This window comes from Schistocerca serialis, chromosome 7 (assembly GCF_023864345.2).
Source record: "Schistocerca serialis cubense isolate TAMUIC-IGC-003099 chromosome 7, iqSchSeri2.2, whole genome shotgun sequence".
NCBI lineage: Eukaryota > Metazoa > Arthropoda > Insecta > Orthoptera > Acrididae > Schistocerca > Schistocerca serialis.
This window is the reverse complement of record NC_064644.1, coordinates 308234056-308261508: the sequence shown is the minus strand read 5'-3', so window position 1 is coordinate 308261508 and position 27453 is coordinate 308234056. Positions and strand designations below refer to the sequence as shown.

General features: G+C 43.0%; 1 protein-coding gene and 1 pseudogene across 1 annotated transcript in view; one reads left to right on the top strand and one right to left on the bottom strand.

Annotated features, from left to right (window-relative positions):
- The window catches only part of LOC126413035 (O-acyltransferase like protein-like), a 274571-nt gene that overhangs the window by 53512 nt on the left and 193606 nt on the right, over window positions 1-27453 (bottom strand). The window contains exons 5-6 of the mRNA XM_050082929.1: window positions 15715-15797; window positions 11723-11919 (exon numbers count right to left, since the gene is read on the bottom strand). Of these exons, the coding sequence (XP_049938886.1) occupies window positions 11723-11919; window positions 15715-15797 (280 nt within the window). The remainder of the gene's footprint in view (window positions 1-11722; window positions 11920-15714; window positions 15798-27453) is intronic.
- Window positions 4531-4648, top strand: LOC126413469 (5S ribosomal RNA; annotated as a pseudogene).

Sequence of the window (27453 nt, the reverse complement as noted above, 5' to 3'; positions counted from 1 at the left end):
TTATTTTCGCCTGCATTGAGGTTCATTTTCTTAGACAATGAGTTATCAATGTAAAATCAAAACCTTTTTGATTTCAGATGAAAACCGGAATGGTTACACTGCACGCAATTGGAGAACTATACTCACATCACAGCGTAACTTTGTTATTTTTGGTTGAAATCATTCAAAAAAAATTCACAAAAACTGTTCGAAATATGTATGACATGATGTCAAAATTTGATTAAATTCTAATTAATTCTTCCCATCCCAAAAAATCTGTGTCAAACAGCCTCCTAATGTGGTTTCCCGCCTTAATCCCTGCCTTGACTAACATCAGCCGGTTCATCATAGCTACTATAATCATTGACTTCTTTAAGAATCTGAACATTATTCATCGTTGAGCAAAGAATACAGGAAATATGCGTAATGTCAGATGAGAGATGTGCCGCTATTGTTTTGAAAGCTAGAGTTGATGGACGTAGCAGATAATCAGTTCTATGTTTGATACTTCTGACCTAAGCATAATAATATCAATTGAATACATTGAGAATCTATAGTTCCTCGGCATGATAAGTTGAGTTTCAAGAAAGCAAAAAATGTTTGCAGTGAAGTCATTTTGAATTATAGTTCAGTAATTTAGAGCCATTGACAACACATTAAGAAGGATTAAGATGCCAAAGAACTTGGCAACAATGTGTCGTTTTAGTATAGGCAGAAGTGTAACGTAATACATGACGTAGCCAATATAAACAAAAACGAAAAGTCAAGAGAAATAAGAAAATTGTAGTCGGGATGTTGTACAAAATTACCGTTGTGATCACTAAGCAAACCTCAGAAGCGAATGTGGACGTTGTAAATATCGTTTTCAGCAGTAATGAAGCACAGCAGAATTAATTTACTAAGACTGTGCTCAGCAGAAAATACGAGTCCCATGGTTTAGCGTTGTAACTAAATTACTGGTACGCTATGTGGTTGAAGCAGTGATACAGCAGTATCAATCAGAGTTCACAAACAACAAACTTTTGTTTATATTTACGAAAATACAGAAGAGAATTTAACTGAACTGAGAACATTGCGGAAGAAATAACAATAAAGAAAAACACTTTGAACTTCTTGAAAAAGAAACATGTTAAAAATTTTGTACGAAACGGTACTCCAACGAAGTATGCGCCACAATGAATCATTCTCGTCGTTTCCGTGCATCTGGTATAAGTCCCTATGGCATGGTAAGTTAACGGTTCTCTTCAAAAACCATTCCTCCATACGCCCCGTGGGAGAAGCTCTGATTGTACTATTCTGAGGTCGTAGGAGGAAACATCGGTGACGGCGAAAATTTTCATCAGGCGTTGAGGCACGCTGAGATAGCATAGTGACTAAAAGAAATACATTTTTTAAAAAATGGCTATGGCGACTGCTCACTAAAAGCAATAAATCCAGTTTGGAATACTGGTCCAGTACAAATTTTCGCTTTTCATGACACATTCACGGGACAAAATTTTATTTCAGATTTTAATAAGATTAGGATTGATCAAATGTGGTTTCAGTCAGCAGCTTTCTCATTCCAATACATTTCTTAATTCGTACATATCCGACGTTATTAGCCTATAAAGACAAAATACATGTCTATCCTTTTTCATTGAAGCAATCAGACGTATTTCATTCACTGATTTCTTAGCAGCTATGTAGTCTTGACTGTGAACGTTATCAGTCAAAGCCTATACAAAATGTGTGCCTCCGTTCCGAACACGTAGCCTTCCTCGTGATAATCGGCGTTCTTGCCCGTATGAGGTCTAGACTCATTCACGCAGGCGTATCGAAGGCTTCTGCGCTTTCCGAGACGTGCGCGCCATCTAGCGACTGCAGCGTGAGCTACGTAACTTCACAATCCTCCGCCAGAGGTCACTCGGAACCAGGGGAGAAATTCATGTCTTACTCTATTACCAGGTTCGAATGCTTCATATCGAAAGCGAGGAGGAGGAGGAGGAGGAAGAGGGAAGGAGGCGTCCCGCCGACATCTAAGTCATTACCGACGAAGCACAAGCTCGGATTAAGGAAGGAAGGAGAAGAAAAGCGGCCGTGCCCTTTCGAAGAAACCATCCCGGCGTTTGACTTGTCCGATTTAGGAAAATCACGGAAAATATAGCAACAGCGGGATGCGGGTTTGAACAGTTGCCCTTTCGAATGCGATTTCAGTATGTTAACCACTGCGCCAACTCTGTCGGCCATACAGAAAGCAAGCTTTACGCTTAAGGACGTGCCCAATCTCTGCAACGGATCGATTAACTAGACTAGGTTTATAGCACCAATGCACAGCTTGGTGCCATATGAACTGAGTCATATGCATTTTTCCTTTAATGTTTGGACACAAAATACGGTATTAAGAACATTTTTTCTTAACTGCTCCCACACTCACTATTAAAATAAAATTAATGCTTGAAAGTAAAATCGGTAGTCTAGGATGTCTGCGGCCGGACGAAAATTAACAAATTGTGGATACTGACGACGCATTTGACCTCTTCGAACAGAAATTTGAGCCAAGAAATGGTGCGTACATAGCTGAGTTCGTTTAACAGACTGTTCATTACCATCTCTAATTTTTTACTATTTCAGGCCATCGCGGAGGACCTGAAAGTACAACGTCCACTGACGTCTACTTTATTAGTGACAAAGAAACGCCATAGGATTTAAAGGTTTCCAGAAGTAACTGCAACTAGTCGCCTTTTCCGAATCTTCAGTTTTTATTTACTGTGACTGGTTCGCCTAGCGGTTCATCAGATGGTACACGTGTATTAACTGACTGGAGCGTTGTGGGGGTCATGTGGCCGCGACAAGATATAAAAACGAAACAAGCAATGGATGTGGTGAGAATTATTTACCTCATGAGATCGACTTCAAGGCATTACTTGCAGTTGCAAACATTCATTCTTTTATTTCTGGTGCACACGTTACTGCGGAACACATAATGGAATTAGATACAACGCTATTGATGGAATTTGACTGGAAGTGATCTCTAGCGACCGTCATAACGCCCGATGGGTGATCCGTTGTGATCAATGCGCTACCTCGGTCGGTGTTGAGAATTGAAGCTGAACACGGGTTGGAGGCGTGGATAGAGTATGAGCATCACGCACGAACATTTACCGGATGGCAGATTTGGAACACCTTCGTATAGTTGCGTGACAGACTGCGAGACAACTACATTGCTAGGGAACGAAAGTTTCGGTGCGACAGTGAGACGCACTCGCATCTCAGAAAATGTGTACGTGTTGCGGTAACATCGTGAAGCCACTGTACCACTGCTTTACGCTGTTTCTATGAAGGAACAGACTCATGATGAAATTACCCCCCCCCCCCACCCCTCACACTCACACACACACACACACACACACACACACACACACACACACACACACACACACACACACACACACACCACTAACCCGCATTCACACGTAAGTGTCTGGTAGAGGGTTAATCGAGCCACTTTCGGATTATTTCTTTACCGTTCCACTCTCTAACAGCACCTGGGAAAAAACTAACACTTAAGCTTTTCCGTGCGAGGACTGATTTATCTTAATTAAAACTGTCATTTCTTCCTGTTTAGGTCGGCGTCAAAAAACTATTTTCGCATTCGGAGGATGAAGTTGGTGATTGAAATTTCTTGAAAAGATCCAGCCGCAACGATAAACGCCTTTGTTTTAATGACTGCCACCCTAACTCGAATATCAAACCGTGAAACTATCTTCCCCGTTGTGAGATAATACAAAACCAGCTGCCCTTCTTTGCCGATGTCCTCCGTCAATCCTATCGCATAACGAGCGCACACCATACAGCGATACTCCACGAGAGGATGGAACATAGGGGCCTTAACCCAGTTGAATAAGGTTAGTGTCGGACATAGGTCATAGCTTTTTTTGGACGAACCACTCTGGGAAGGGAGAGAAAATTCATGACCATTCTAGGACTGAGATATTGGCAGTAAGTACTTTTCATGTATGGTGCTACAGTCATAAAATTAAAGGCCGATTCATTTTCCATCTTGACTTATTACGATTGCAGTAATTTAATTTCACACGATCAACTGTGGCACTTTCGAGGTCTTACTCATAACATGTGTGTATTTAAATGGCATATGATGATGTTACGAGTAAGCACTCTAAAATGGCACAATAGCAAAATCAGCTCATTGTGTGGAGACTCTGACAACATATCATTTCCTCTCATATAAGACACTCGAAATGACGACCATCAATTCGACAAATTAGAGCTAAAATAGAGGCTTCCCAACAATCATTCTTCCCACGTGCCATTCAGTGAAAGGGGGAGGAGGGGATCGGGACTATAAGCACCCTGTGCTAAATCCAGGTGGCTTGCGGAGTATAGAGGTAGAGTAGAAATACTCGTAAGGAAGGAAAAGGAGGAAAACTGAATTATCTTAGAGATGTTAACCTGTCTTGTTCCTGTTTATTTATACTGATTATATTGAAGACACTGAAGAAAGAAACGAATTTATAGCATCTGTAGATTCAGGGAAAGCTTTCGACCGTATTAGCCAACGGCCTTGCCGCAGTGATAGCGCCGGTTCCCGTCAGATCACCGAAGTTGAGCGCTGTCGGGCTGGGCTAGCACTTGGATGGGTGACCATCCGGTATGCCGAGCGCCGTTGGCAAGGGGGGTGCACTCAGCCCTTGTGTGGCAAACTGAGGGGCTACTTGATTGAGAAGTAGCGGCTCCGGTCTCGTAAACTGACGTACGGTCGCGAGAGCGGTGTGCTGACCACCTGCCCCTCCACAGCGGCATCCAGTGACGTCTGTGGGCTGAGGATGACACGGCGGCCTGTCGGTACCGTTGGGCCTTCGGGGCCTGTTCGGGGGGAGTTGAGTTTTAGTTTTCGACAATATTAAGCAGAATAAACTATTTAAAATTCAGATGGTAGAAGAGATGAAATACATGTAGTGAAAGGTTGTCTACAACTCTAACTGAAATCAGACTGCAGTTACAATATACGAATGACATGAATGGCAAGCAGCAGATAAGAGTGGATTAAGACATGGTTGTAGTCATTTCTACACTGTGCAAGCAGTAACGGGAGAAAGTTGGAAAGGGAATTAAAATTCAGGGAGAGGAAATAAGAACTTTGAGGTGTACTGATGACACTGTAGTAGTTGATGAATTTTGCTATTTGGGCAACAAAATAAATGTCGTGCATGTTTGAAAAAAAAATTAACGTACGATATTAATTTCAGCCCCAGGAAGTCTGTTCTGAAGGCATTTGTCTGAAGTTTAACCGAGTACGAACATGAAACGTGAACGTTAAACTATTCAAACAAAAAGGAATCAGTAGCTTCCGAAATGTGGTGCTCAGTAAACGGTTACACTGATTATTAATGAGTAGGTACTAAATGGAATTCTAGAGGGATGAAATTTGTGTGATAACGTGAGGAAAAGATTGGGTCAGTTGATGGGGCACAACCCGAGGGAGGGAAGTGTTGTGAGTAACACCCTTAAAAGGGGACCAAGCAAGTTCAGATGAGTGTTTGTTGCAGTAGTTATGCGAAGATGAAGAGCCAAGTACAAAATAGATCAGCGTGGAGAGCTTCAAACCAACAACGATAACATAGTTACATTATTGAAAACGGCTTCTTGGAACATTCATTGCATAGTGAAACAGACAAAATAGTAACCTTCTGTTAATTTACAATCACGTTCAATTTTTTTGAGTGTGTTTCAACAAGTACCTCCGATACCTCGCAGATTATCGCATATACGAGGGGCGTTCAGAAAGTAAGCTCCAATCGGTCGCGAAATGGAAACGACTATGAAAATCCGATAAAGCTTTGCACAGATGTGTTGGGTAGTGTCTCTAGCATAACCCCAGTTAGCATCACGTCGCTCTTCTCATTTCTGAGCTCGCAGTGAGTGCGTAAAGATGTCTACAAAATAGTGTCTGCCGCCAAGTACGAGGGCCTGGTGAGAAATTTCGCCTGAAGCTATGCAGCTAACATTACATAACTGTCGTGCTGTTTCTTCTTCAAGACAATTCTCAGCCGCATTCTGCAGGGGCAATGAAGATGCTCCTGCATCGTTTTCAAATGGAAATGTGAGATTACCCACAATACAGTCCGCAATTGTCTCCCCCTGAGTTTCATCTCTGGTCACATGAACCGCTGTCTTTGAAGACAACATTTTGACACAGACAACGAGGTGTAGGCCAGCGTGGAGAATTGGCGGGAAGCACTGGCGGCTGCCTTCTATGATGAGGCTATTGAAAAGTTGGTACAACGCTATGACAAAAGTCTAAGTCAGAACGGCGACTACGTAGAGAAGTAGCTGAAAGGTGTAGCTAATTGTTACAAGTAAAACATTTCTCATGTTCACTGTGGTTTCAATTTGGCAATCAATCGGAGCTTACTTTCTGAACAGGCCTCGTATATCAACCAGTAAACCTCGGATTTCGTAAAGAATCAAACTACCATGTATAAAACAGTTTCAGACGCCTGATAACTTTACAAATGAGTCAATGTGTTAAATATTTGACGATAAGCATGTAAGCAAGAGAAAGTTTAGAAAATTAAGCTTATCGCGTTCAGTGCGCCATCAGTCCCGTGGGACAGTGGACTCTTCGTTGTGGCGGCGTCAGCCCCTGGACTTCGCAGTGTAATTTTCGTAAATTTCTAGCTGCACTGCGACCGTCTGTTTTTGTGTTTGACTTTCATCATGCGAAACAATATCCACCCACTTTATGCTCATTTCCTTCCTTTGTTTGCAACTGGTGTTTGCCGCTTTTTGTATCCTTACTGACTGGAGTTCCTTCAAGTGAATACCGTGTGAACGCCTCTGCCAATTATTTCCGAAATACTATGATTGACATTTCCTAACACGTCGCATCTTGGAATATATACAAAGCATTCAATGCAGCGGTATTCAAAAAAAGATCAAATTCTATCTTTCTTAATGGACTGCTATATGCACTCATCTGATCAGGAAGATTAACAGTAATTTTTCCCTTATTATATGCAGTAACAACTTTTGGTTTTCGATAAAACCCTCTTTTGGTGGTTACGTTTTTCATTTCCGTTGGCGGAAACAAAACGTCTCTTTTGTCTTTCCATTTCAGAAGGTAATTTCTTGAGCATTCTCTTTTTCAGTCAATTCCCCGCGTTTTAGTTTGCTGATTACAATTCTTTTGGGAACTGGCTTGCGATTTAGTCGACGAATAGTAACCAAATGTATGGTACTTTCTTTATCATGTACTTCGCCAGTGTAAATCAGAAAACTGTAGCAATATTCATCATCGCAGCACAATTGAAACATTTCGATGCTATATCTCAGTCTCTTTTGTTTCAAATATTGCCTGAATGTGATCCGTTCTTGGTACGGTTTTGAAGACTGGTTGATACATAGTATTTCGGCAGGATCACAATGTTTCCTTAAATTTTTATTCAGTTCATCGATGATGAACTGAACTTTTGAGAGAAGATCTGAAGCATCAACTTTCGTATTTTCTGTGAAATGGAGCATTCTCAACAGAATTTCGAAACGATTTCTGCTCATTACCTTTAGCAGGAATGTTTCAATAAACGTTGGATCTTGGAGCCAATATAAATGTATGGATGGAAGTTTCACGAATTCCTTCCTCAAAATCAGTCCAAACAACGGCTTTATTTCATCCTTGTTTGTTGGCACCCATTATATATACACTCCTGGAAATGGAAAAAAGAACACATTGACACCGGTGTGTCAGACCCACCATACTTGCTCCGGACACTGCGAGAGGGCTGTACAAGCAATGATCACACGCACGGCACAGCGGACACACCAGGAACCGCGGTGTTGGCCGTCGAATGGCGCTAGCTGCCCAGCATTTGTGCACCGCCGCCGTCAGTGTCAGCCAGTTTGCCGGGCCATACGGAGCTCCATCGCAGTCTTTAACACTGGTAGCATGCCGCGACAGCGTGGACGTGAACCGTATGTGCAGTTGACGGACTTTGAGCGAGGGCGTATAGTGGGCATGCGGGAGGCCGGGTGGACGTACCGCCGAATTGCTCAACACGTGGGGCGTGAGGTCTCCACAGTACATCGATGTTGTCGCCAGTGGTCGGCGGAAGGTGCACGTGCCCGTCGACCTGGGACCGGACCGCAGCGACGCACGGATGCACGCCAAGACCGTAGGATCCTACGCAGTGCCGTAGGGGACCGCACAGCCACTTCCCAGCAAATTAGGGACACTGTTGCTCCTGGGGTATCGGCGAGGACCATTCGCAACCGTCTCCATGAAGCTGGGCTACGGTCCCGCACACCGTTAGGCCGTCTTCCGCTCACGCCCCAACATCGTGCAGCCCGCCTCCAGTGGTGTCGCGACAGGCGTGAATGGAGGGACGAATGGAGACGTGTCGTCTTCAGCGATGAGAGTCGCTTCTGCCTTGGTGCCAATGATGGTCGTATGCGTGTTTGGCGCCGTGCAGGTGAGCGCCACAATCAGGACTGCATACGGCCGAGGCACACAGGGCCAACACCCGGCATCATGGTGTGGGGAGCGATCTCCTACACTGGCCGTACACCACTGGTGATCGTCGAGGGGACACTGAATAGTGCACGGTACATCCAAACCGTCATCGAACCCATCGTTCTACCATTCCTAGACCGGCAAGGGAACTTGCTGTTCCAACAGGACAATGCACGTCCGCATGTATCCCGTGCCACCCAACGTGCTCTAGAAGGTGTAAGTCAACTACCCTGGCCAGCAAGATCTCCGGATCTGTCCCCCATTGAGCATGTTTGGGACTGGATGAAGCGTCGTCTCACGCGGTCTGCACGTCCAGCACGAACGCTGGTCCAACTGAGGCGCCAGGTGGAAATGGCGTGGCAAGCCGTTCCACAGGACTACATCCAGCATCTCTACGATCGTCTCCATGGGAGAATAGCAGCCTGCATTGCTGCGAAAGGTGGATATACGCTGTACTAGTGCCGACATTGTGCATGCTCTGTTGCCTGTGTCTATGTGCCTGTGGTTCTGTCAGTGTGATCATGTGATGTATCTGACCCCAGGAATGTGTCAATAAAGTTTCCCCTTCCTGGGACAATGAATTCACGGTGTTCTTATTTCAATTTCCAGGAGTGTATTTGCTGAAATGTTCAAGTACATTATCTCTGACAAGAAGTCACTGACTTTGGCTTCGTGGGCTCTCGTAAATTGGACATAATCGGCTGATTGCCCTGAGGTTCTTATCACGTGCTTTGATCCCTTACTGAAACATCAGACGGATCATCACTTTCGAATGATGGCAACCGCATTACACGGCGACGTTCCCGTGGTACAAATAACGCACTCTACTAATCACTGTCTTCTCCTCGCGACGTTTTTGCTACGATGGGCATCTGAGCTTTTTGAAAATAGTCGCTGTGAAAACTAGTCCCTGCTTACATAAGTGTGGCTTCTTATAACTGATAGTCTCTTGGAAGTTGTCTTATTACCGGACAAGGCTTGTTTATAAGCAAAGTCAACAACCGTCAAGTGGTGTGCTTACATTTTCTTTGCTTTTTGGCAGCAGTTGCGATTTTCCACGGTAGCGCCTGTTTGTTAGGTGGCCAGCACGGCCCGCTCGTCAGATGGGTTGCCGCCCTATCAGGCGCATCAGTATGCGCCAGTTTATGCGATGACACACGCCAAGTGATCGCTGGCCCGCGGGACTGCCGCCTCAACGGGAAGCCCAGTTTAATCGGATTCGCGCTCAACGTGGCAAGCTTTGTAGGAAATTTCTAAGTGCTCTCGTTATCGGACACTGGATGAGTATATTCTGGGTAATTTGCTCTCCGCTAGAAACAAAAGCCATTTTTTAATTCATATCAGTGTTTACGATGCCATACTTCTAAACCATTTAATTTTGCAAGTGCATTCAATGTTATATTTGGATATTGTCTGCGAAATGTGTTGCGAATAGTTAGAGGTAAAGAAGTACTAAAGAAAAAAAGTCACATCTGATACTGAAGTTTAACTGCCTGAACAACAAAAATCTAGTAAGCGACGAACTTTTCTCCTTCCACCTTTTGTGGTCGGTGGCAGCGAGGAAAAAATTGGGGTTCTAACTTGTGTGGTAAGTCTTTTGTAAGTCTCTAAGCGCTGTCTTATTCAAATACTGGATAAATGTACTCTGTGTATTTGTTCGCGTTTAGTTGCGCCGCCTCAGAACATGCACAATTTGTAACTGTAATACGTGTCTTGATGTGTTTAATCTTTCGGAAAATGTTATACCTCTTAATGAGGTGATTAGGAGAGCATTTTAATTTTTTTATTTCTGGGAATAAACATACGAAATAATAAAAATCAAATTCTTGTTGCCCCTAGAAGCCATTATACAGGCAACCTGAAAGTCGGTTCAGGTTCCGGGTTCCGTGATAGTCGCTTAGTAGTATATCAGGTGGTCACAATTAAAGTGCAGCTACTAACAGAGGCCCAGTAAGGGCTGTAATTATCCTTTGGCAGCGAAACTTGGTAGATATGCTAATGCTAAATGTCGAACCGATTTAGGCTGGAAAAAATTTAGTTCAAATTTTTAGCTACCAGGCACAAATCTGGCGCTGTACATTGTATGACGCTATGACATCCAAGCTGTCATTTGACAATCTATAATGTGAATGAACACTACGGCTATCGAGAAGTGAGACCGTGCGCTGATCGTGAAACAGTTTTATGTGAACGGCAGCAATTTCAGTGCTGTAGTGAGAGACTATTACAGACTAAAAGGCCTGAGGAGAGACCCAATGTTATTTAATGGATTACAGGAGCTAATAAATACTGGTGAGCATGATGTGGCGCCTGGAAGAGGAAGACGTCCTATCCCGGCGGAAGTTTAACGAGGTCGCTATTCCTGTAACTGACCATGCAAAGTTTACCCCGGGTAGCGCTAGTGCACCCCATACCATATCAACACTACGGAAAACTTTGTGATTTGGTTTACATTGGTACCAGTACAAGATTCAGACGATGCAGCGACTGGAACATCATGATCCAGAGCACCGTTCTGAATTTACTCGTCGGTTTCTGTTACTGATCGAAGTTGATGACATGTGGCCGTGCAATATTCTGTGCAGTGATAAGGCACGTATTACACTATAATGTGCAGTGCGGTATTTGAGGTACTCGGAAAAATAGCGTGTTGTGCACGAAGACCAATTGCATTCTCCCTATGTGGTTTCACAAGCATCTTTATTCTGGTTCCGTCTTTGAATACAATGCACCCACAGGACCTGTACTGCGATGTTTGGACGCTATCGAGACATTCTGTTACAGCACGTGGGTCCTTATTTTGGAAGAGCACAGCTGTGTGGAAAACCTGTTTTCATGTAAAATGGTTAATAATAAAATCAATATTATGCCTTTCTCACTTGTTTGACCATTTCCACCCACGTCCCTTTCCTAACCCATCACATATGGAAACACTTCTTTGCGTCTTTTCTTGGATTCGCAGTGCCAGATTTGCACCTGGTGGCCAAAATTGGAACTATTTTTTTTTTTTTCCTTCAGAGTTAGTGGATTTCGCGTTAACCGATTAACATATCCACCAAGATTCGTTGCCATACGATAATTAAAGCCCGTAGAGGACGACCGTGAATAGCAGCACTTCAGTTGTAACTATCTGGTAGATCTATTTTTATCCTTTTAGGACAGCCCATAGCATCCTGTGCTTCAGGCGGTAAGATAAAATCGTAATGTTCCAACAGCCACTTTGCCAGTGATACTCACATCGGCGATCTCTATGCTGTTGACGAGCGGCTGCACAGCGGTCATGTAGTAGGTGTGGCCCAGCACGATCCACAGGATGGACAGCACCCGCACCCCGTCGAAGGACTCGAAGCGGCCGCCCCCAGATCCGCCCCCGGCGCTGAAGAGGGTGTTCCAGGACGCGCGCAGCGAGAAGGCGCACGCCGCCCGCCGCCAGCCTGTGACACACGCACCAGACACACGTCCTCACACGGAGAAGTCGACATGCAATTACACTCTGTGCAAAGCTGCTTCAGGATCTGAAACGTTGCACTTACGCGAACCTAGGTGGCGTCTAGCGAAAACCTAACGTCGGCCACAGCCACACACATCCGGTGCTCGTGAGACAAATTATGCGACGTAATGCTCAACATGTTTAATTGGAAACGTTTGTTGGCGGACCAGGTTATCTCTTTGCCCTCCTCGAAATGTTGCCTTCAACCAAAAGCATGGTTTGGTGATTTTTGGTGCAACACATAAATGAAGTACATGGTAGAATTGCCAACAGCATGATTAGGGAACAGAGTTGTAAAGCTACCGTAGGCTTTTGGAAAAAACGACATTTTGTCCATGGAGTGAGTGACTGATTATTTTGTAAAATTTTTTTGTTTATTTATAGACGCTGTCACATTCTTATGACACAGTATTAACCGGTTTCGGTCATACAATGACCATCTTCAGATTCTTAAAGCGGCATACACTGAACACAGGTTCATGCGTTGACAACGCATCAACGTGTGTTCAGTGTATGCCGCTTTTAGAATCTGAAGATGGTCATTGTACGGCCGAAACCGGTTATGACTGTGTCATAAGAATGTGACTGCGTCTATAAATAAACAAAAAAATTTTACTACCGTAGGCTACCGTAGACTATCGTAATGAAGCATAATCTATGGTAGTTTTCATAGTTTGGTCAGTAAGTTCGCAGTCGCATTACCTGTCGATTAGGCGTGTTGCATATGTGTCAGGCGTTACCCCATTTCAATCGCTTTGTTTTCGGATGCGATCAGTGCCTTACTAGGTTCCCTCAGAAAGTGCAACCGGTCAACCGTCTGGAAACTGGATGTGGATGTGGATATACCTCTACAAAGGGCCACGTAACCTTTGGAATATTTTTGTTCTACATTGTTATCCTCCTGTCTGTTACTTACAAATAAACATTATCAAAGAAAAATTTAATTGTCATTGTTCAATTCAGGTTGCATTCCAAAACTTTTTATTTGTAACGTGAAAGAGAGGGACGTTGCGGTAAAAGTAAAAACAAATACAGCTTTATCCAGTAGCACTAGAAAACGCAATTTCCTGAAAAACTGCAAAACAGAATATATCAAACGACGCTTGAATACTTCGTCGAGCTTATATAAAACATTTTCTGTTTCTGCTAAGCAACTGCCGCACTTATCAATTACAACAGGAAATTCTTATCTTTGAAAATGATGAAAATTCTATTAGTACAAAATTACATTAATAATTATATAGACTTTTTGTGTTTATGCATGTAATGTGTAGGCGTATCAAAAGTCCTGTTTTGGTTAAAGAAAGGTGCAGTAATAATTTTTTTTTTTTTTTTACTCATGAAGGAAAATTTATATTTTATCATATAAAGCACACTACGAACTAACACTGGATGATGTGCGGTTCTAATAGTGTGCAAGACAAACAAACAAAGTCGTCCGCTTCCAGTTCCTCTCTCTCGCAAGTATTTTTGTGTCTTTTCTTACCAATGCTACCAATATTACGAGTAATTCTACCATTTACTATATCATTTATGTACTGTACGAAAACCACCGAACAGTAATTTTGGTAGAGCGCAACTCTAGTATAGAAAGAAACATAAATGAATGTGTGAGAGAAGAAACTGGGAGCCAACGATTCCACGTAATTAAAAACGCACGTAGTTCAGTGTTACGAAACACTGCTGGAGGAAACACCGCTGCAGTCTGGTACCGACCTCGCGTTCGTTAGTATGCATTTTGTACGCCAAGAGTAGGAAGCTTCTACCGCATTTCCCCCTTTTCTTCCTTTTCTTTTGTTTTAGATAAGCGATATTATCGTCCTACATTCGCAACAGCACTGTGTCGTTCCCTCCAAACAGAGTTTTTGAAACTAGAGAATGCGGAGTTCGATGAAATTTGGACCATACATAGGAAGAACTGTTGCCGTATAGTACAGAAGGTAATCGAAAAATAAACGCGATTAGACGAGCAGAAATGACACTTTTATTCAAAGATAGCAATTATACGTAAGTAGCTGCAATTCATGAAGGTTCCGTCGACTTCATAAAACGTGGGACAAGGTTGTTAACTGTGTGTGTGATCACCACAAAAGTCAGTGCATGCTCTACGACGTGCTCCCATGCTAGCTAGCTACGAGGTTGGTTACGAGATCTTGTGGTGGGGCCTTCCGTTCCTCAACCAGCGCGGTTAACTACAGCTGGATGGTCACTGGCCCATGTGGACGCGCTGCAACATGCCTTTAAAGCACATTCACACATATGCTGTATAGGATCTAAGTCGTGGAAACGGGTAGATCAGTCATTCCACTGAAGATCCTCTCATTACAAGAGCTTCTCCACCGTTGTTCGATGCGGTCGCGCATTGTCATCCATGAAACATGATATTTTCTGGTGATTCAGATGCTATGGTGTGGGGTGGAATAATGTTGCATTGGGGTACTGACCTCCATATATTTGTACACTGTATCCCCGCCGGTCAAAGTTAATGTGACACTGTAGTAGTTCCCAATGTGCGTCTTTTCAGCAGTGCGTTAGACCAGGATTTCATGTTTTTGGATGTCAATGCACTGCCGCATCGAACTGCGTAGATGGAGGAACTCTTGGAACGAGAGGGTATTCGGCAAATGGACCGGCCTGGTCGTTCCCCCGACTCAAATTCCATCGGGCAAGTATGGGATGCGTTGGGAAGACATATTGTTGCACGTCCACAGGCACCATCTAGCACCTGTCAACCGTGGTGATGGACAAACGTGACGTCCTAGGTCAAGAACTCCTTAGCAACCTTGTGGCTAACATGGGAATATGTTTCAGAGCAAATATTGCCGACCGTAGCGATCTCACATCTTATGGAGAACCACGTCCCTCTTTCTGTAGCGTCCATGGGTCATCATGAATCGCTGTGACCTCAATTTAATTATTTGAATAAAAGTGTCACTTCTCTTCGTTTCATTGTTATGTCCTTCAACTAATTTCTATGCTGAACTGTAGCAGCTATTTCTGTGCATAGTCAAAGTTCCATCGAGCTATGTTACTTGGCAGTAACATATTAAACGAAAGTTACTTTCATCCCTAGTTATGTGCACCACAGTGTTAACTCAGAATGCAAGCTATTGATAGGGCGGAGAAGGAGTCTAAGGGAGAGACTCGCAAATATTCTGGTCCACATATCACAATAAGCAACAGTGATGGTTTCGCTTTCAGGGTTGTCAGTGCTTTACTAAAGTTTCTGAACATGTGGGAAGACGCAGAAAATAGATAATATCTGGAGTGATCAATGTCTGCTCAGTACTGCCGAATAAAAGTATCAGAGGGTGGGTGTGACTTTAGAGTCAGAAATCAACGACATTTTGAATTCGTAAAGAGAGAATGGAAGTAGGTACCTCAAGCGTAATTGTGAGAGAATTTGTTGAAGAAGCTAACTAATTCACATCAATGGCGATATGAAATAAACTTGAATTAACGGGAACTTTTCGCGATGAGTTGCGCTTCACATATGAATTATTCAAAATAACGGAAAACTATTGGACTACATTTTAGTGTCAACCCTTCCCGATTGTATTACATTTTAAACTGCCAATATTTTTATCTTAAGTATGGTACTAAAGGAACTAACTTTAAGTGCGATATTATGCCTTCAAAAGTAACTCTGGGAATACTGTAAGGTTCTCTCTGAAAACTATAAACAGGTTATAACGATAACTAAGTTTCTGCCACATAATCAGCAAAACAGACTACTCACGTGGAGGTTGCATCTCCCTTGCGGCAAAAACATCCAGTGCAGTTCCAATGACGACCACAGCCGCCAGTAGCGCCACCAGACACCTGTAAAGCACCAAAAAACGTCGCCTGTTACTCAACTCGCTACGGTAAAATTTAAGCATCAGCATACACTTCTGTAGCTTTTGAAGCTGCTTAATGTATCGTTTCTTGATTGCATACTGCAGCTCCCATTTCCAGAATGGTGATACACAATTGTGTGGATCGCGCACAATGTGCCAATTTAGCCCATTAGCCATACACACTGCCTAATAATCATATGTATATGCCTGAAAGAAGCAGCTCTTTTTCCAGTTGCACCGCCTTCCCAGGAACAATTTTGATTGATTTGTGCTAACAGGTACAGTCCAGTTATTATAAGAACAACATGAAGCTCCTCCTATGAAAAATAGGTCTGTTGGCCGTGGCGTACCATACTGTTCCATACGTCGCCACTATGCTGACCTAACCCCGAGAAGCTACTGTGCAACATTTCACTGCATGCTGTACTGGGAGACGTATTGTTTCAAAAGTATTATGGACTGAAAAAAAATCATCATCTTCAAAAACGCAGTGAGCAAATAAAGGGGTTTATTTGAAAGATAGAAAAGCTAATTGGCGGCCGAAGACTTCCAACATAAGAACTCACCCTCATTCGGCCTTTTCAAAGAAGGCGGAGGAGCGGACAGCCGTTCAGAGCACTCTGTTGTCCTAGAGGTGCGAAACTGCCCCTAAAGGCGGAAGAATCAGCAATGATCAACGACATGAGGATGCAGAAGGCAATGGAAAGGACTGCATTAAAGACACGTAACGTGTATCCACAGGACATGAGGCGTGCATTAAAAAAAGTGTCATTATGATCTCTCCATTGGCAAAAGATTCCGGGACTGCCAAGGGGGAGGTGACCATGAGAAAAAGACTGAATAATTAACGAAAGGATAACGTTCTACGAGTCGGGGCGTGGAATGTGAGAAGCTTGAGCGTGGTAGGAAAGCTACAAAATCTGAAAAGGGAAATGCAAAGGCTCAATCTAGAAAAATTGGTGGTCAGTGAAGTGAAATTGAAAGAAGACAAGGAATTCTGGTCAGATGAGTATAGGGTAATATCAACAGCAGAAAAAATGGTATAATGGGAGTACGATTCGTTATGAATAGTAAGATAGGGCAGAAAGTGAGTTACTGTGAACATTTCAGTGATACAATTGTTCTTATCAGAATAGACAGCAAGTCGACAAGGACAACGACAGTTCAGGTACACATGCTGACGTCGCAGGCTGAAGATGAAGAGAGGGAGAGAAAGTATATGAGGATATTGAAAGAATAATACAGCACGTAAATGGAGATGAAAATCTAATAGTTATGGGGGACTGGAACGCAGTTCTATGTGAAAGAGTGGAAGAAAAGTTTACAGGAGAATATGGGCAAGGGACAAGAAATGAGAGAGGAGAAAGACTGAGTTCTGTAACAAGTTTAAGCTAGTAATAGCGAATACTCTGTTCAAGAATCACAAGAAACGGGGTATACTTGCAAAAGGACGGATGGTACGGGAAGATTTCAGCTAGATTACACCATATTCAGACAGAGATTCCGAAATCAGGTACTGGATTGGAAGGTTTACCCTGGAGCAGAGATAGGCTCAGACCATAATGTAGTAGTGATGAAGAGTAGGCTGAAGTTTAAGAGTATACTCAGGAAGAAACGATTCGTAAAGAAATGGGATACGGAAGTACTAAGGAATGACGAGATACGCTTGAAGTGGTCTAGGGCTATAGATACAGCAATAAGAAATAGCTCAGTGGGCAGTACAGTTGAAAATGAATGAAGATCTCTAAAAAAAGGGCAATCACAGAAGTTGCTAACAAAATCATAGGTACAAAGGAAGTAACTGAGAAGAACCCATGGATAACAGAAGAAATACTTCAGCTGATCCAGGAGTGGAGGAAGCACAAAAATGTTCAGGGAAATTCAGGAATACCGAAATACAAGTCGCTGAGAAATGAAATAAACAGGAAGTGCAGGGAAGCTAAGACGAAATGGCTGCATTAAAATGTGAAGACATCGAAAAAGAAATGATTATCAGAAGGACTGTCTCAGCATACGGAAAGTCGAAACAGCCTTCGGCGAAATTGGAAGCAAGGGTGGTAACATTAAGAGCGCAACGGGAAATCCACTGTGAAATACAGAGGAGAGAGTGGATAGTTGGAAAGAGTATATTGAAAGCCTCTGTGAGGAGGAATACTCGTCTGATACAAGATAACAAGAAATAGGAGTCTATTTACGTTAGGTAGGGGATCCAATATTAGAATCAGAATTTACAAGGGCTTTGGAGGACTTAAGACCAAATAAGGCAGATGGGATTGATAAAATTTCCATCAGAATTTCTAAAATCATTGTAGGGAGTGGCAACAAAACGACTATTCACCTTGGTGTGTAGAATACATGAGTCTGGTGACATACCCTCTGACTTCCGAAAAAAAAAAATCATCGACACAAATCCGAAGACTGCAAGAGCTGACGAGTGCGAGAATAATCGCACAATCAACTTGAGAGCTCATGCATCCACGCTGTTGACAACAATAATATACAAAAGAATGGAAAAGAAAATTGAGTATGTACTAGATGACGATCATTTTGACTTTCGAAAAGGTAAAGGCACCAGACGAGCAATTCTGAAGTTCTATTTGATAATGGAAGCATAACTAAAGGAAAATTAAGACCCATTCATAGGATTTGTCGACCTTGAAAAATCGTTCGAGAATGTAAAATGGTGCAAGATGTTCGAAATTCTGAGAAAAATAGGGGTAATCTATAGGGAGAGACGGGCAATATACAATATGTACAAGAGCCAAGACTAAGAGTGGACGAGCAAGAACGAAGTAGTGGAATTAAAATGATTCGTTTCGCTGATGACATCGTTATTCTAAGTAAAGTGAAGAAGAATTACATGACCTGGTGAATAAAATGAACAATCTAATGAGTATATAGATCAACAGTAAATCGAAGAAAGCAGAAAGTAATGAGAAGTATATGGATGAGAACAGCGAGAAACTTAACATCAGGATTGATGGTCACCAAGTAGATGGAATTAAGGAATTCTGCTACCTAGGCAGAAAATTAACCCATGACGGCCGGAGCAAGGAGGAAATCAAAAACAGACCACCATTGGCAAAAAGGCCATTCCTGGCCAAGAGAAGTCGACTGGTATCTAACAAAGGCCTAAATTGGAAGAAGAAATTTCTGAGAATGTACGTCTGGAGTACAACATTGTATGGTAGTGAAACATGGATTGTGGGGAAACCGGAACAGACAGTCGAAGCATTTCAGATGTAGTATTACAGACGAATGTTGAAATTTAGGTGGACTGATAATGTAAGAAATGAGGAGGTTCTGCGCAGAATCGGAGAGGAAATAAATATGTAAAAACCACTGACAAGGAGAAGGGATAGGATGATAGGACTGTTAAGACATCAGGAAATAACTTCCATGATACTAGAGAGAGCTGTAGAAGGCAGAAACCGTAGAGGAAGACAGAGACTGGAATACTTCCAGCCAATAATTAAGGACGCAGTTTGCAAGTGGTACTCTGAGATGAAAAGGTTAGCACAGGAGAGGAATTCGTTGGGGGCCGCATCAAACCAGTCAGAAGACTGGTTACCCCCACAAAAAAAAGGAAAATTGAGCTTAGTGCCAAGAAAATTTTCCCAAGGGAGCGAAAGAACTGTAGGCGTTACAATTTAAACAAGTACTTTAATCATGTGTTGATTATTGAGAATAATGGAAATTTTGAGGAACTGCAAAAATTTTGAGATAATCCGATAAAATGGACCTTTTTTCTTTTCTTTTCAGTTTCTCAAAGTCAGAAAAGATCTACAGCCATAATGAGTTTTCCAGAGTGATCGAAGCCTAGTGTTGAAGTTGTCGACACTTCGAATTCTGTTATAAAGTTTCTTGTTTTCTTCACTAAGCAATTGAAGTTCAGAACGAATGTCCTCTTTCTTCGTGTCACTCAATGTTGCTACAGAAGGCAACCACAAAAATTCTGCTGTTCTTGCGTAATGGACAGTGACTCCTCGTTTCAGAATACACCACTACTACCACTGCAAGTGGTCACTATGGATTTTCTTGCAATTTATGACTTCCAGAGCGTTTGTTATCCCAAGTCATGAAGCCTGGAGCGTCCAGACGTAAGAAGCCTGTGTTATGTGGTGTTAAAAAGGGACCATTAGCTGCAAGATATTCAGGATGTCCCAGTAGGAACGGCCAAGATTCTTGGATATGACAGGCACGATCATTCAAAGCAAAAAAGCAGTAAACATGGGCTCTAAAATGCATACCTTAGAAGCTTGTTCAGTAGGAGATGTGTTTCACAGTAGCTAAGATGGACAAGTGCTCATAGCTCTTAAGGTAATCCCTTTAGAGCCCATATTTACTAGACTTTTTTTGCTTCGAATGTTCGTTCCTGTCATATCTCTAATTGTTGACCATTGCTCCTGGCATACCCTTTACAAAAGAGCATCTCATTTTTCCGTTAACCTGCACAGGCATCACTTGATATACCTCGATTACGTTTGTAATTGGAGCTGAGTCCTATATTCGGTGCTCCGAAAGTAGAGGAAGCCGTTTGGTTTTTCCGCTTTCTTATTGTTGGTTTTTAAGTAACGTAGGATTTACCACCAATTTTTAACTTCTGTTCCAGCTTCCCACTTCCCGATGGACCGAAAATTTGGACGTGAATTTCACAGAACACACGTCTAAGTAGGATAATACGGTGGGGTGACAGATGTCACGGGATACCTCCTAATATCGTGTGGAACCTCCTTTTGTCCAGGGTAGTGCAGCAACTCGACAAGTCGTTGGAAGTCCCCTGCAGAAATATTGAGCTAAGGTGCTTCTATAGCAGCGGTGGTATGTGTTACCGGTTCAGGATTTTGTGCACGAACTGACTTTCGATTATGTCCCATAAACGTTCCACGGAATTCGTGTCGGGCGAACTGGGTGGCCAAGTCATTCGCTCGAACTGTCCGGAATGTTCTGCAAACCAATCGCGAACAGCTATGACCCGTCGACGTGTTTGGGAACGTTAAGTCCTGAAGTCCATGAAAATGGCCTCCACGTAGTCGAACATAACTATTTCCAATCAATTATCGTTTCACTTGGACCAGAGGACCCAGTTCGTTCCACGTAAACACAGCCCACACCGTTATGGAGTCACAACCAGCTTGCACAGTGCCTGGTTGATAACGTGGGTTTAGACATCATGGGGTTAGCGCCACGCTCTAACCGCACCATCGGCTCTTAGCGTCTGAAACCGGGACTCGTCTGTCGAGCGAGGCCTCGGTTTTCCAGACATCTAGTGCTCAATCGATATCGTCACGAGCTCAGGAGAGGCGCTGCAGGCGATGCTGTACTGTTAGCAATGGCACTCGCGACGGTCGTCTGCTGCCATAGTCCATTAACGCCAAATTTCGCCCTACAGTCCTAACGGATACATTCATCATACGACCCGTATTTATATCTGTGGTTATTTCACGAAGTGTTTCTTGTTTGGCAGCACTGACAACTCTACGCAAACGCCGCTGCTCTGAGATTCCATTTCTAATTATATCTTGTAGGTCGATCATCGAACAGAACACATTAGGGTTACCTTTGCCGTCTAGTTCCCTCTAAAGTCACTTTAGACACTATCACGTATATATAGGGTATATATAACCATCGCTTGTTAGGGTTCCGTACCTCAACCAACAAAGACAGAACCTTTACAGGATCACTTCGTTGTCCGTCTGTCTGCCTATCTGTCTGTCTGTCTGTCTGTCCGGCTGTCCAAATCCGGTTTCTCAGGAAGAGGTAGACGTATCAAGTTGAAACTTTCGTCACATTGCCGATGTGGTATATCCAATCAAAAGATAAGGCGGTTTATCACACACTTTGATACTCGCAAACTCACTCATCAAAATCTACAGCACACTTCGCATTGACTTACATTTACAGAGGTTCCCAGCCTTTCTTAGACCATTACCCTGAGTGCAATCAGACGTTAGCTAGTACTCCGCTTCCCCCCCCCCCCCCCCCCCTGACATTTGTTACCCCGACCCTCCCCACATTATCACCAACTTTAGGACCTAACTAAATTGTAGGATGAAAGGCTTTTCTTGTTACACTTTTGTTTTTAAACTGATGAAAGACGTGTGCGTGTTTGTTAGAATGAATGGCGAAGGAATTCGTGGTGCATCGCAAGTGCTACCCTCAACTCCTCAGAAAAGAAAGACTATTCACAGTCAGTGTACACACTTGTTACAAAACAGACTTTCCTGCGTTACTCCTCTCCACTGCGGCAGTAGCTTTGCCAGTACACTGCAATCCCATTCAAAATCAAACGAGTTCAGATGTGTGCACTAATCTTCGTAAATTATATCATTGCTACCCTCCTTACTCCTGAACTGCCAAAAATTGGACGACCTCAGGCTGTTAATGGTTTGTGTCTAACCACTCTAGTAATAATAGTAATAATAATAAAACTGTATACAGCACTACAGTAGTCCTTATGTAATTATTGCTGTGTCGTGCCGCCTATTAATTAATTTACTTGTTTCGAAGCGAGTAATGAATCAATTTCTGGACTATTTCAGGTACTCATTTTCTTGAGTATTTAGCATTTGTTACGCGTATGTCTCACTTTTATCATCGCCGATGTACGGAATGAAGCATAACATATGTGTGTAGTGGGTGGACTGTGATAGTTGTAATGATCTTTTGAAAATAATTTAGTTTCGTGACTGAAATAGAATCGAATAATTTAGATTTTATCCCTCAGAAAATTGCATTCCACCCCTCAGGGGGTAATTACCCACAGGTTGGGAATCACCGACCTAGCATCACGAAATTTGGCAAGAAACAAGGTTTCACACTAAACCAAAGGAAAAATTCCGCAAATTGTAAATGTGTAATTATATCATACAAAAAATAAAATTTTTCTCGGGTTTTTATCCGACTTTGAACTTAAAATTAAAACTATCTCTTTGTATTGGAATCTCTGGAACCGACATTTACCAGTATCAATATCGATAACAGGCAAAAATCAACAAGATCCTGGATTCAAATGTTCAAATGTGTGTGAATTCCTAAGGGGCGAAACTGCTGAGGTCATCAGTCCCTACTTAAACTAGCTTATGCTAAGAACACCACACACACGAGCGCGCGCGCCCGGGGGAGGAGTCTAACCTCAGGCGGGAGGGGCCTTGCAATCCGTGACATGGAGCCTCTAACCGCGCGGCCACTCTGCGCGGGGATCTTGGATTCCCCGAATGGCTGAACTGCCTACACACGCAATTCCGTACGGAACCAAAGTGCGCGAGACCTTCTCGTAAATGATCAATTTTTAGAGTATAAAAAAAGTGACTAGCGCGAGTGCAACGCCTTAGTTCTGATGAATAATGCTAAAGCAACCAAAAAAGGGTGAGATGGAGATAAGCTAAGAAGAGGCCTATGTGAATTGAGCGATTACAATAAACAGATGAACTGTTTAATCGGTTCAAATGAGGTTTTCACTCAGAGTTTGACTTACCTGGTGTGTAGGCAACTTTCCAGACTTGACCGTAATGCACATATGCATATACGCTAGGCGGCCGTATTTACGTCAGGAACTCCGCAGTGTTATTTCCTCTGGGTCTCAGCCACTCATGCCATACGACTTGACTTTTACCTTTGTGACGCACTGAATAACCGTAACAAATGTAAAGAAAGTAAGTACTTTCTCAGGAAGGTTACGTTATTCGAAGACATTTGACCAAGTTCTCATATTTATTGTCACGTTACCATTGACAGTACTGTGTAAATTAAGAGTGGACGAAGATAAAGGCATTCTTCGCCTACTTGACATACTTCCCTGCGAAACAGCTGTGTAAAGTTCCCAAGTTTTTAAAAGTGAGAAGAATGTTTCATTCGCCACAAGCTAACCGTATTTATTCTCGTATGGAACTGGCATTACTACGTGAGCGGATACATCAGACACGACGAGGACTGGCGGTATGTGATGGCCAACTGCTAAATCTTCACTTACTTATTAGCAATACTATGCAGTTTTGTCATTGGAACAAAGTGGACAGTTTAACATTTAGATCTATGGAGATTAGTGCAGAAGTGTCTTCCAATAGGCAGAAGGACAAGTTTGATCGTCTACAAGAGGGTCGACAGGAAACACCGATTCCAAACAATTCCCAAACGGTTATTAATTTATCGGAAAAAGAATTGTCTAAGGAAGAACTTTCTGTTCTGTCTAAAGGAGGGAATTTTGCAATAACTCCATCCAAGATTCCTGTGGAGGACGTTATTGCTAATATAGAGGCAGGAATTCGTCAGTTACCATCATATTCTGCTGATGAAATTAGAATGGAAACCAGGATATTACGCAAAGCTAAGCCACCCAGCAGCAATCTGTCTCAAGGGGAAAGGAAGGCATTGCGGGAGATCAAAACAGACAAGAATGTTATTATAGTTGCCGCTGACAAGGGAAATGTTACTGTTTTAATGAATACTGAGGATTATCACAAGAAGATCAGTGATCTCCTGGAACCCAGCACATACAAGAAGTTGAAAAAGGATCCCACAACGAATGTGCTGAATGCCACCAAGCGTCTGATAAAACAGTCTTCAATTCCTACAGAAGTTAAAAAGTATCTTTGTGAAACGGAGGCTTATCCTCCGAGATTATATGGATTACCAAAGATACATAAACCTGATGTTCCTTTGAGACCAATAGTCAGCGCAATTGGAGCTCCTACCCAAGAACTAGCCAGACACCTTGCCTCTTTGTTACAACCTCACATAGGCAAAACTGAGAGTCATATTAAAAACTCTCTACACTTCATTGAGAAATTGAGGGAAATTACTGTCGGTCCTAATGACATACTTGTCAGTTTTGATATAGTGTCTTTGTTCACGATGGTTCCAGTTGATGAAGTTCTCTCCTATACAGCCAATATGTTCCCTACTGATATAGTAGCCTTGTTCCAACACTGTCTATCCTTAACCTATTTTCAGTACAATGGTGAATTTTATGAACAGATCGATGGGGTAGCCATGGGAAGCCCCCTAAGTCCCGCAATTGCGAATTTATTCATGGAATATTTTGAACATCAAGCATTGCAGTCGGCCAAAAAAAGCCCCTCGAAGTGGTACCGGTATGTGGATGATACCTTTGTAATATGGAATCATGAGGAAGAAGACTTGAATGATTTTCTGGTACACTTAAATAGCATCAACCCAAAGATAAAATTTACTATGGAGAAGGAGAAGAATGGACAACTTAACTTCTTGGATGTATCAGTTATCAAACGGGCGGATGGGACCTTAGGCCATAAGGTCTACAGGAAAGGTACACATACCGATCGCTACCTCCATAAGAACTCAAACCACCACCCTAGGCAAAAGAGGGGGGTCATAAAAACACTAGTGGATAGGGCCAATAATATTTGTGAACCAGGCTACTTACAAGAAGAACTAAATCATTTACGAATGGCCTTTGCGAAAAATGGTTATACAAAAAACGAGATTAATCGAGCACTTCACCCAAATAGAAAAATGCCTAAAAATAGGAGACAGCAACAACCATCAGCTGGAAAAGTATTTCTTCCGTTCATCCATAATATCACGGATCGCATTGGAAAAGTACTAGCCAAGTTTCAGGTAGAGACCATTTTTAGACCTACTAAGAAAATTAGTGAATGCCTAAGATCAACAAAAGATGCTCGTCACCCCCTAGCCACCCCAGGGGTATATAAAATTCCGTGTAGTGCGGCAGGGTTTACATAGGAACTACAAAAAGAAGCATCAATACACGGTTGACGGAGCACAAAAGAAACTGTCGCTTGGGACATATCGACAAATCGGCAGTAGCGGAACATGTTTTTAAGGATGGAGATCACGACATAAAATTTGGTGAAACAAGCGTGCTAGCGAGGACGTCGCACTATTATACACGTATGTAGAGAGAGGCAATTGAAATCCACAAACATCAATACAATTTTAATCGTAAAGAAGAAGGATTAAAATTGAACAATATATGGCGGTCGACGTTGCATCAATCACGTGACAATCGATTGCCTGCAATCGAGAGAACAGACGATAGCCAGAGATAGCACATCGACGCCATGTGACTTGTGGTGGCGCCCCCTACGATCTCACAATATAAGCGGCGGCCCCAGCTCCTAGCAGCCAGTCGTCGACTCACCTCGGAAGATGTTCTCCGTAGTTGAGAACGAAACGTCAGGGAGAAGAAGTTCTACAGATCGACCACGGCAACTTAGCCCGGAAGAGTTTACTGATAAAGACGCCGGCCGTGAAAGCCTACATGGAATGATGTGTAAAGATGGTTACAGTCTACACAGGACAGACTGACTTTTGAAATCGTAATTTACGGACTATAAGACACGTTTTTCTTCGAAAAATTGCCTCCAAAATTCAGGTGCGTCTTATACTCGAAATAAATATAAAAATGTCCAGTGTTTGATGTAAAATTCTTATCAGTCGTAAAAGTGGCCATACATTCGATGTCGCGGGAAACCTTTATCTATCTGGAAACACTGGGTTCAACTGGCAGTAGCACTGCACCTATGAAAAGAATTTGAGTTCCATGGATTCACAAGCTTGCTAACGATGTCTCCCTCCCGTCCCGCCCTCGCACAAAATGTCCAAATGTGTGTGAAATCTTATGAGACTTAACTGCTAAGGTCATCAGTCTCTAAGCTTACACACTGCTTAACCTAAATTATCCTAAGGACACATACACACACACACACCCATGCCCCAGGGAGGCCTCGAACCTCCGCCGGGACCAGCCGCACAGTCCATGACTGCAACTGCCGTCGCACACCCAGAACACTGTCTAGCCTATGGTGCCTCATTGCAGTCTACGGTGCCGGCGAACTTGAACTGACAGTGATTTGTGTTATCGGAAACAGTAGCTAATTTCGCAACGGAAAATGTAAAAGATATTCATATGATGTGGACTATAAATTAAAACTACCGTGTATATGAAGAGGACAACAATGACGACGAAGAGGAAGAAGAAGAGAAGAAAGTTTAGATGGCAATTTTCAGGGATGTTAGACAGCAGCCACGTAACACGGCCTAAGAAGAAAGACAGTAAAATGTTCCTAACCAAGAGGGAATGCAGACGAGGGCCACGCCTTGTCGATGACCTTCGGTGTTAACTCCAACGGGATTTGCTGCTGTGACGGAGTACATGTCCATCTCAATCTGGAGACGGCTATCAGGCAAAAGGTTATTGCACACACCGGCTCTTCAACGAGCCAAACAGACAACAAATGCAAGACATCGAGTGCGCCGACGTCCAAATGAAGCAATTACACCACAGTGTGTCGAGGGCGCAATTGAGGCCGGAAGTAGTGCTGTACGTTTGTACGCTTTGTGGATGTTTTGCTTATAGTGGCTTGGACCCACCCATTCAGGTTACCGAGAACATCAATAAATGGATCAGGATGTCTATTTCAACAATGTCTGACTCAAGATGGTCGTCATCGGAAGGGAGGGGGTGTAAAAAAGAGGATGAGGAGAGGAAAGGAGGAGGAGGAGGAGGAGGAGGAGGAGGATGAAAAGAAGAAAGAAAGAAAGAGAGAGAGAGGGGGGGGGGGGGGGTATGCCTTAGCAGCAACGTCTCATACCTGTTGCGGAGACCATCACAAGGTAAAAGAGTGCGTCAATGGCAA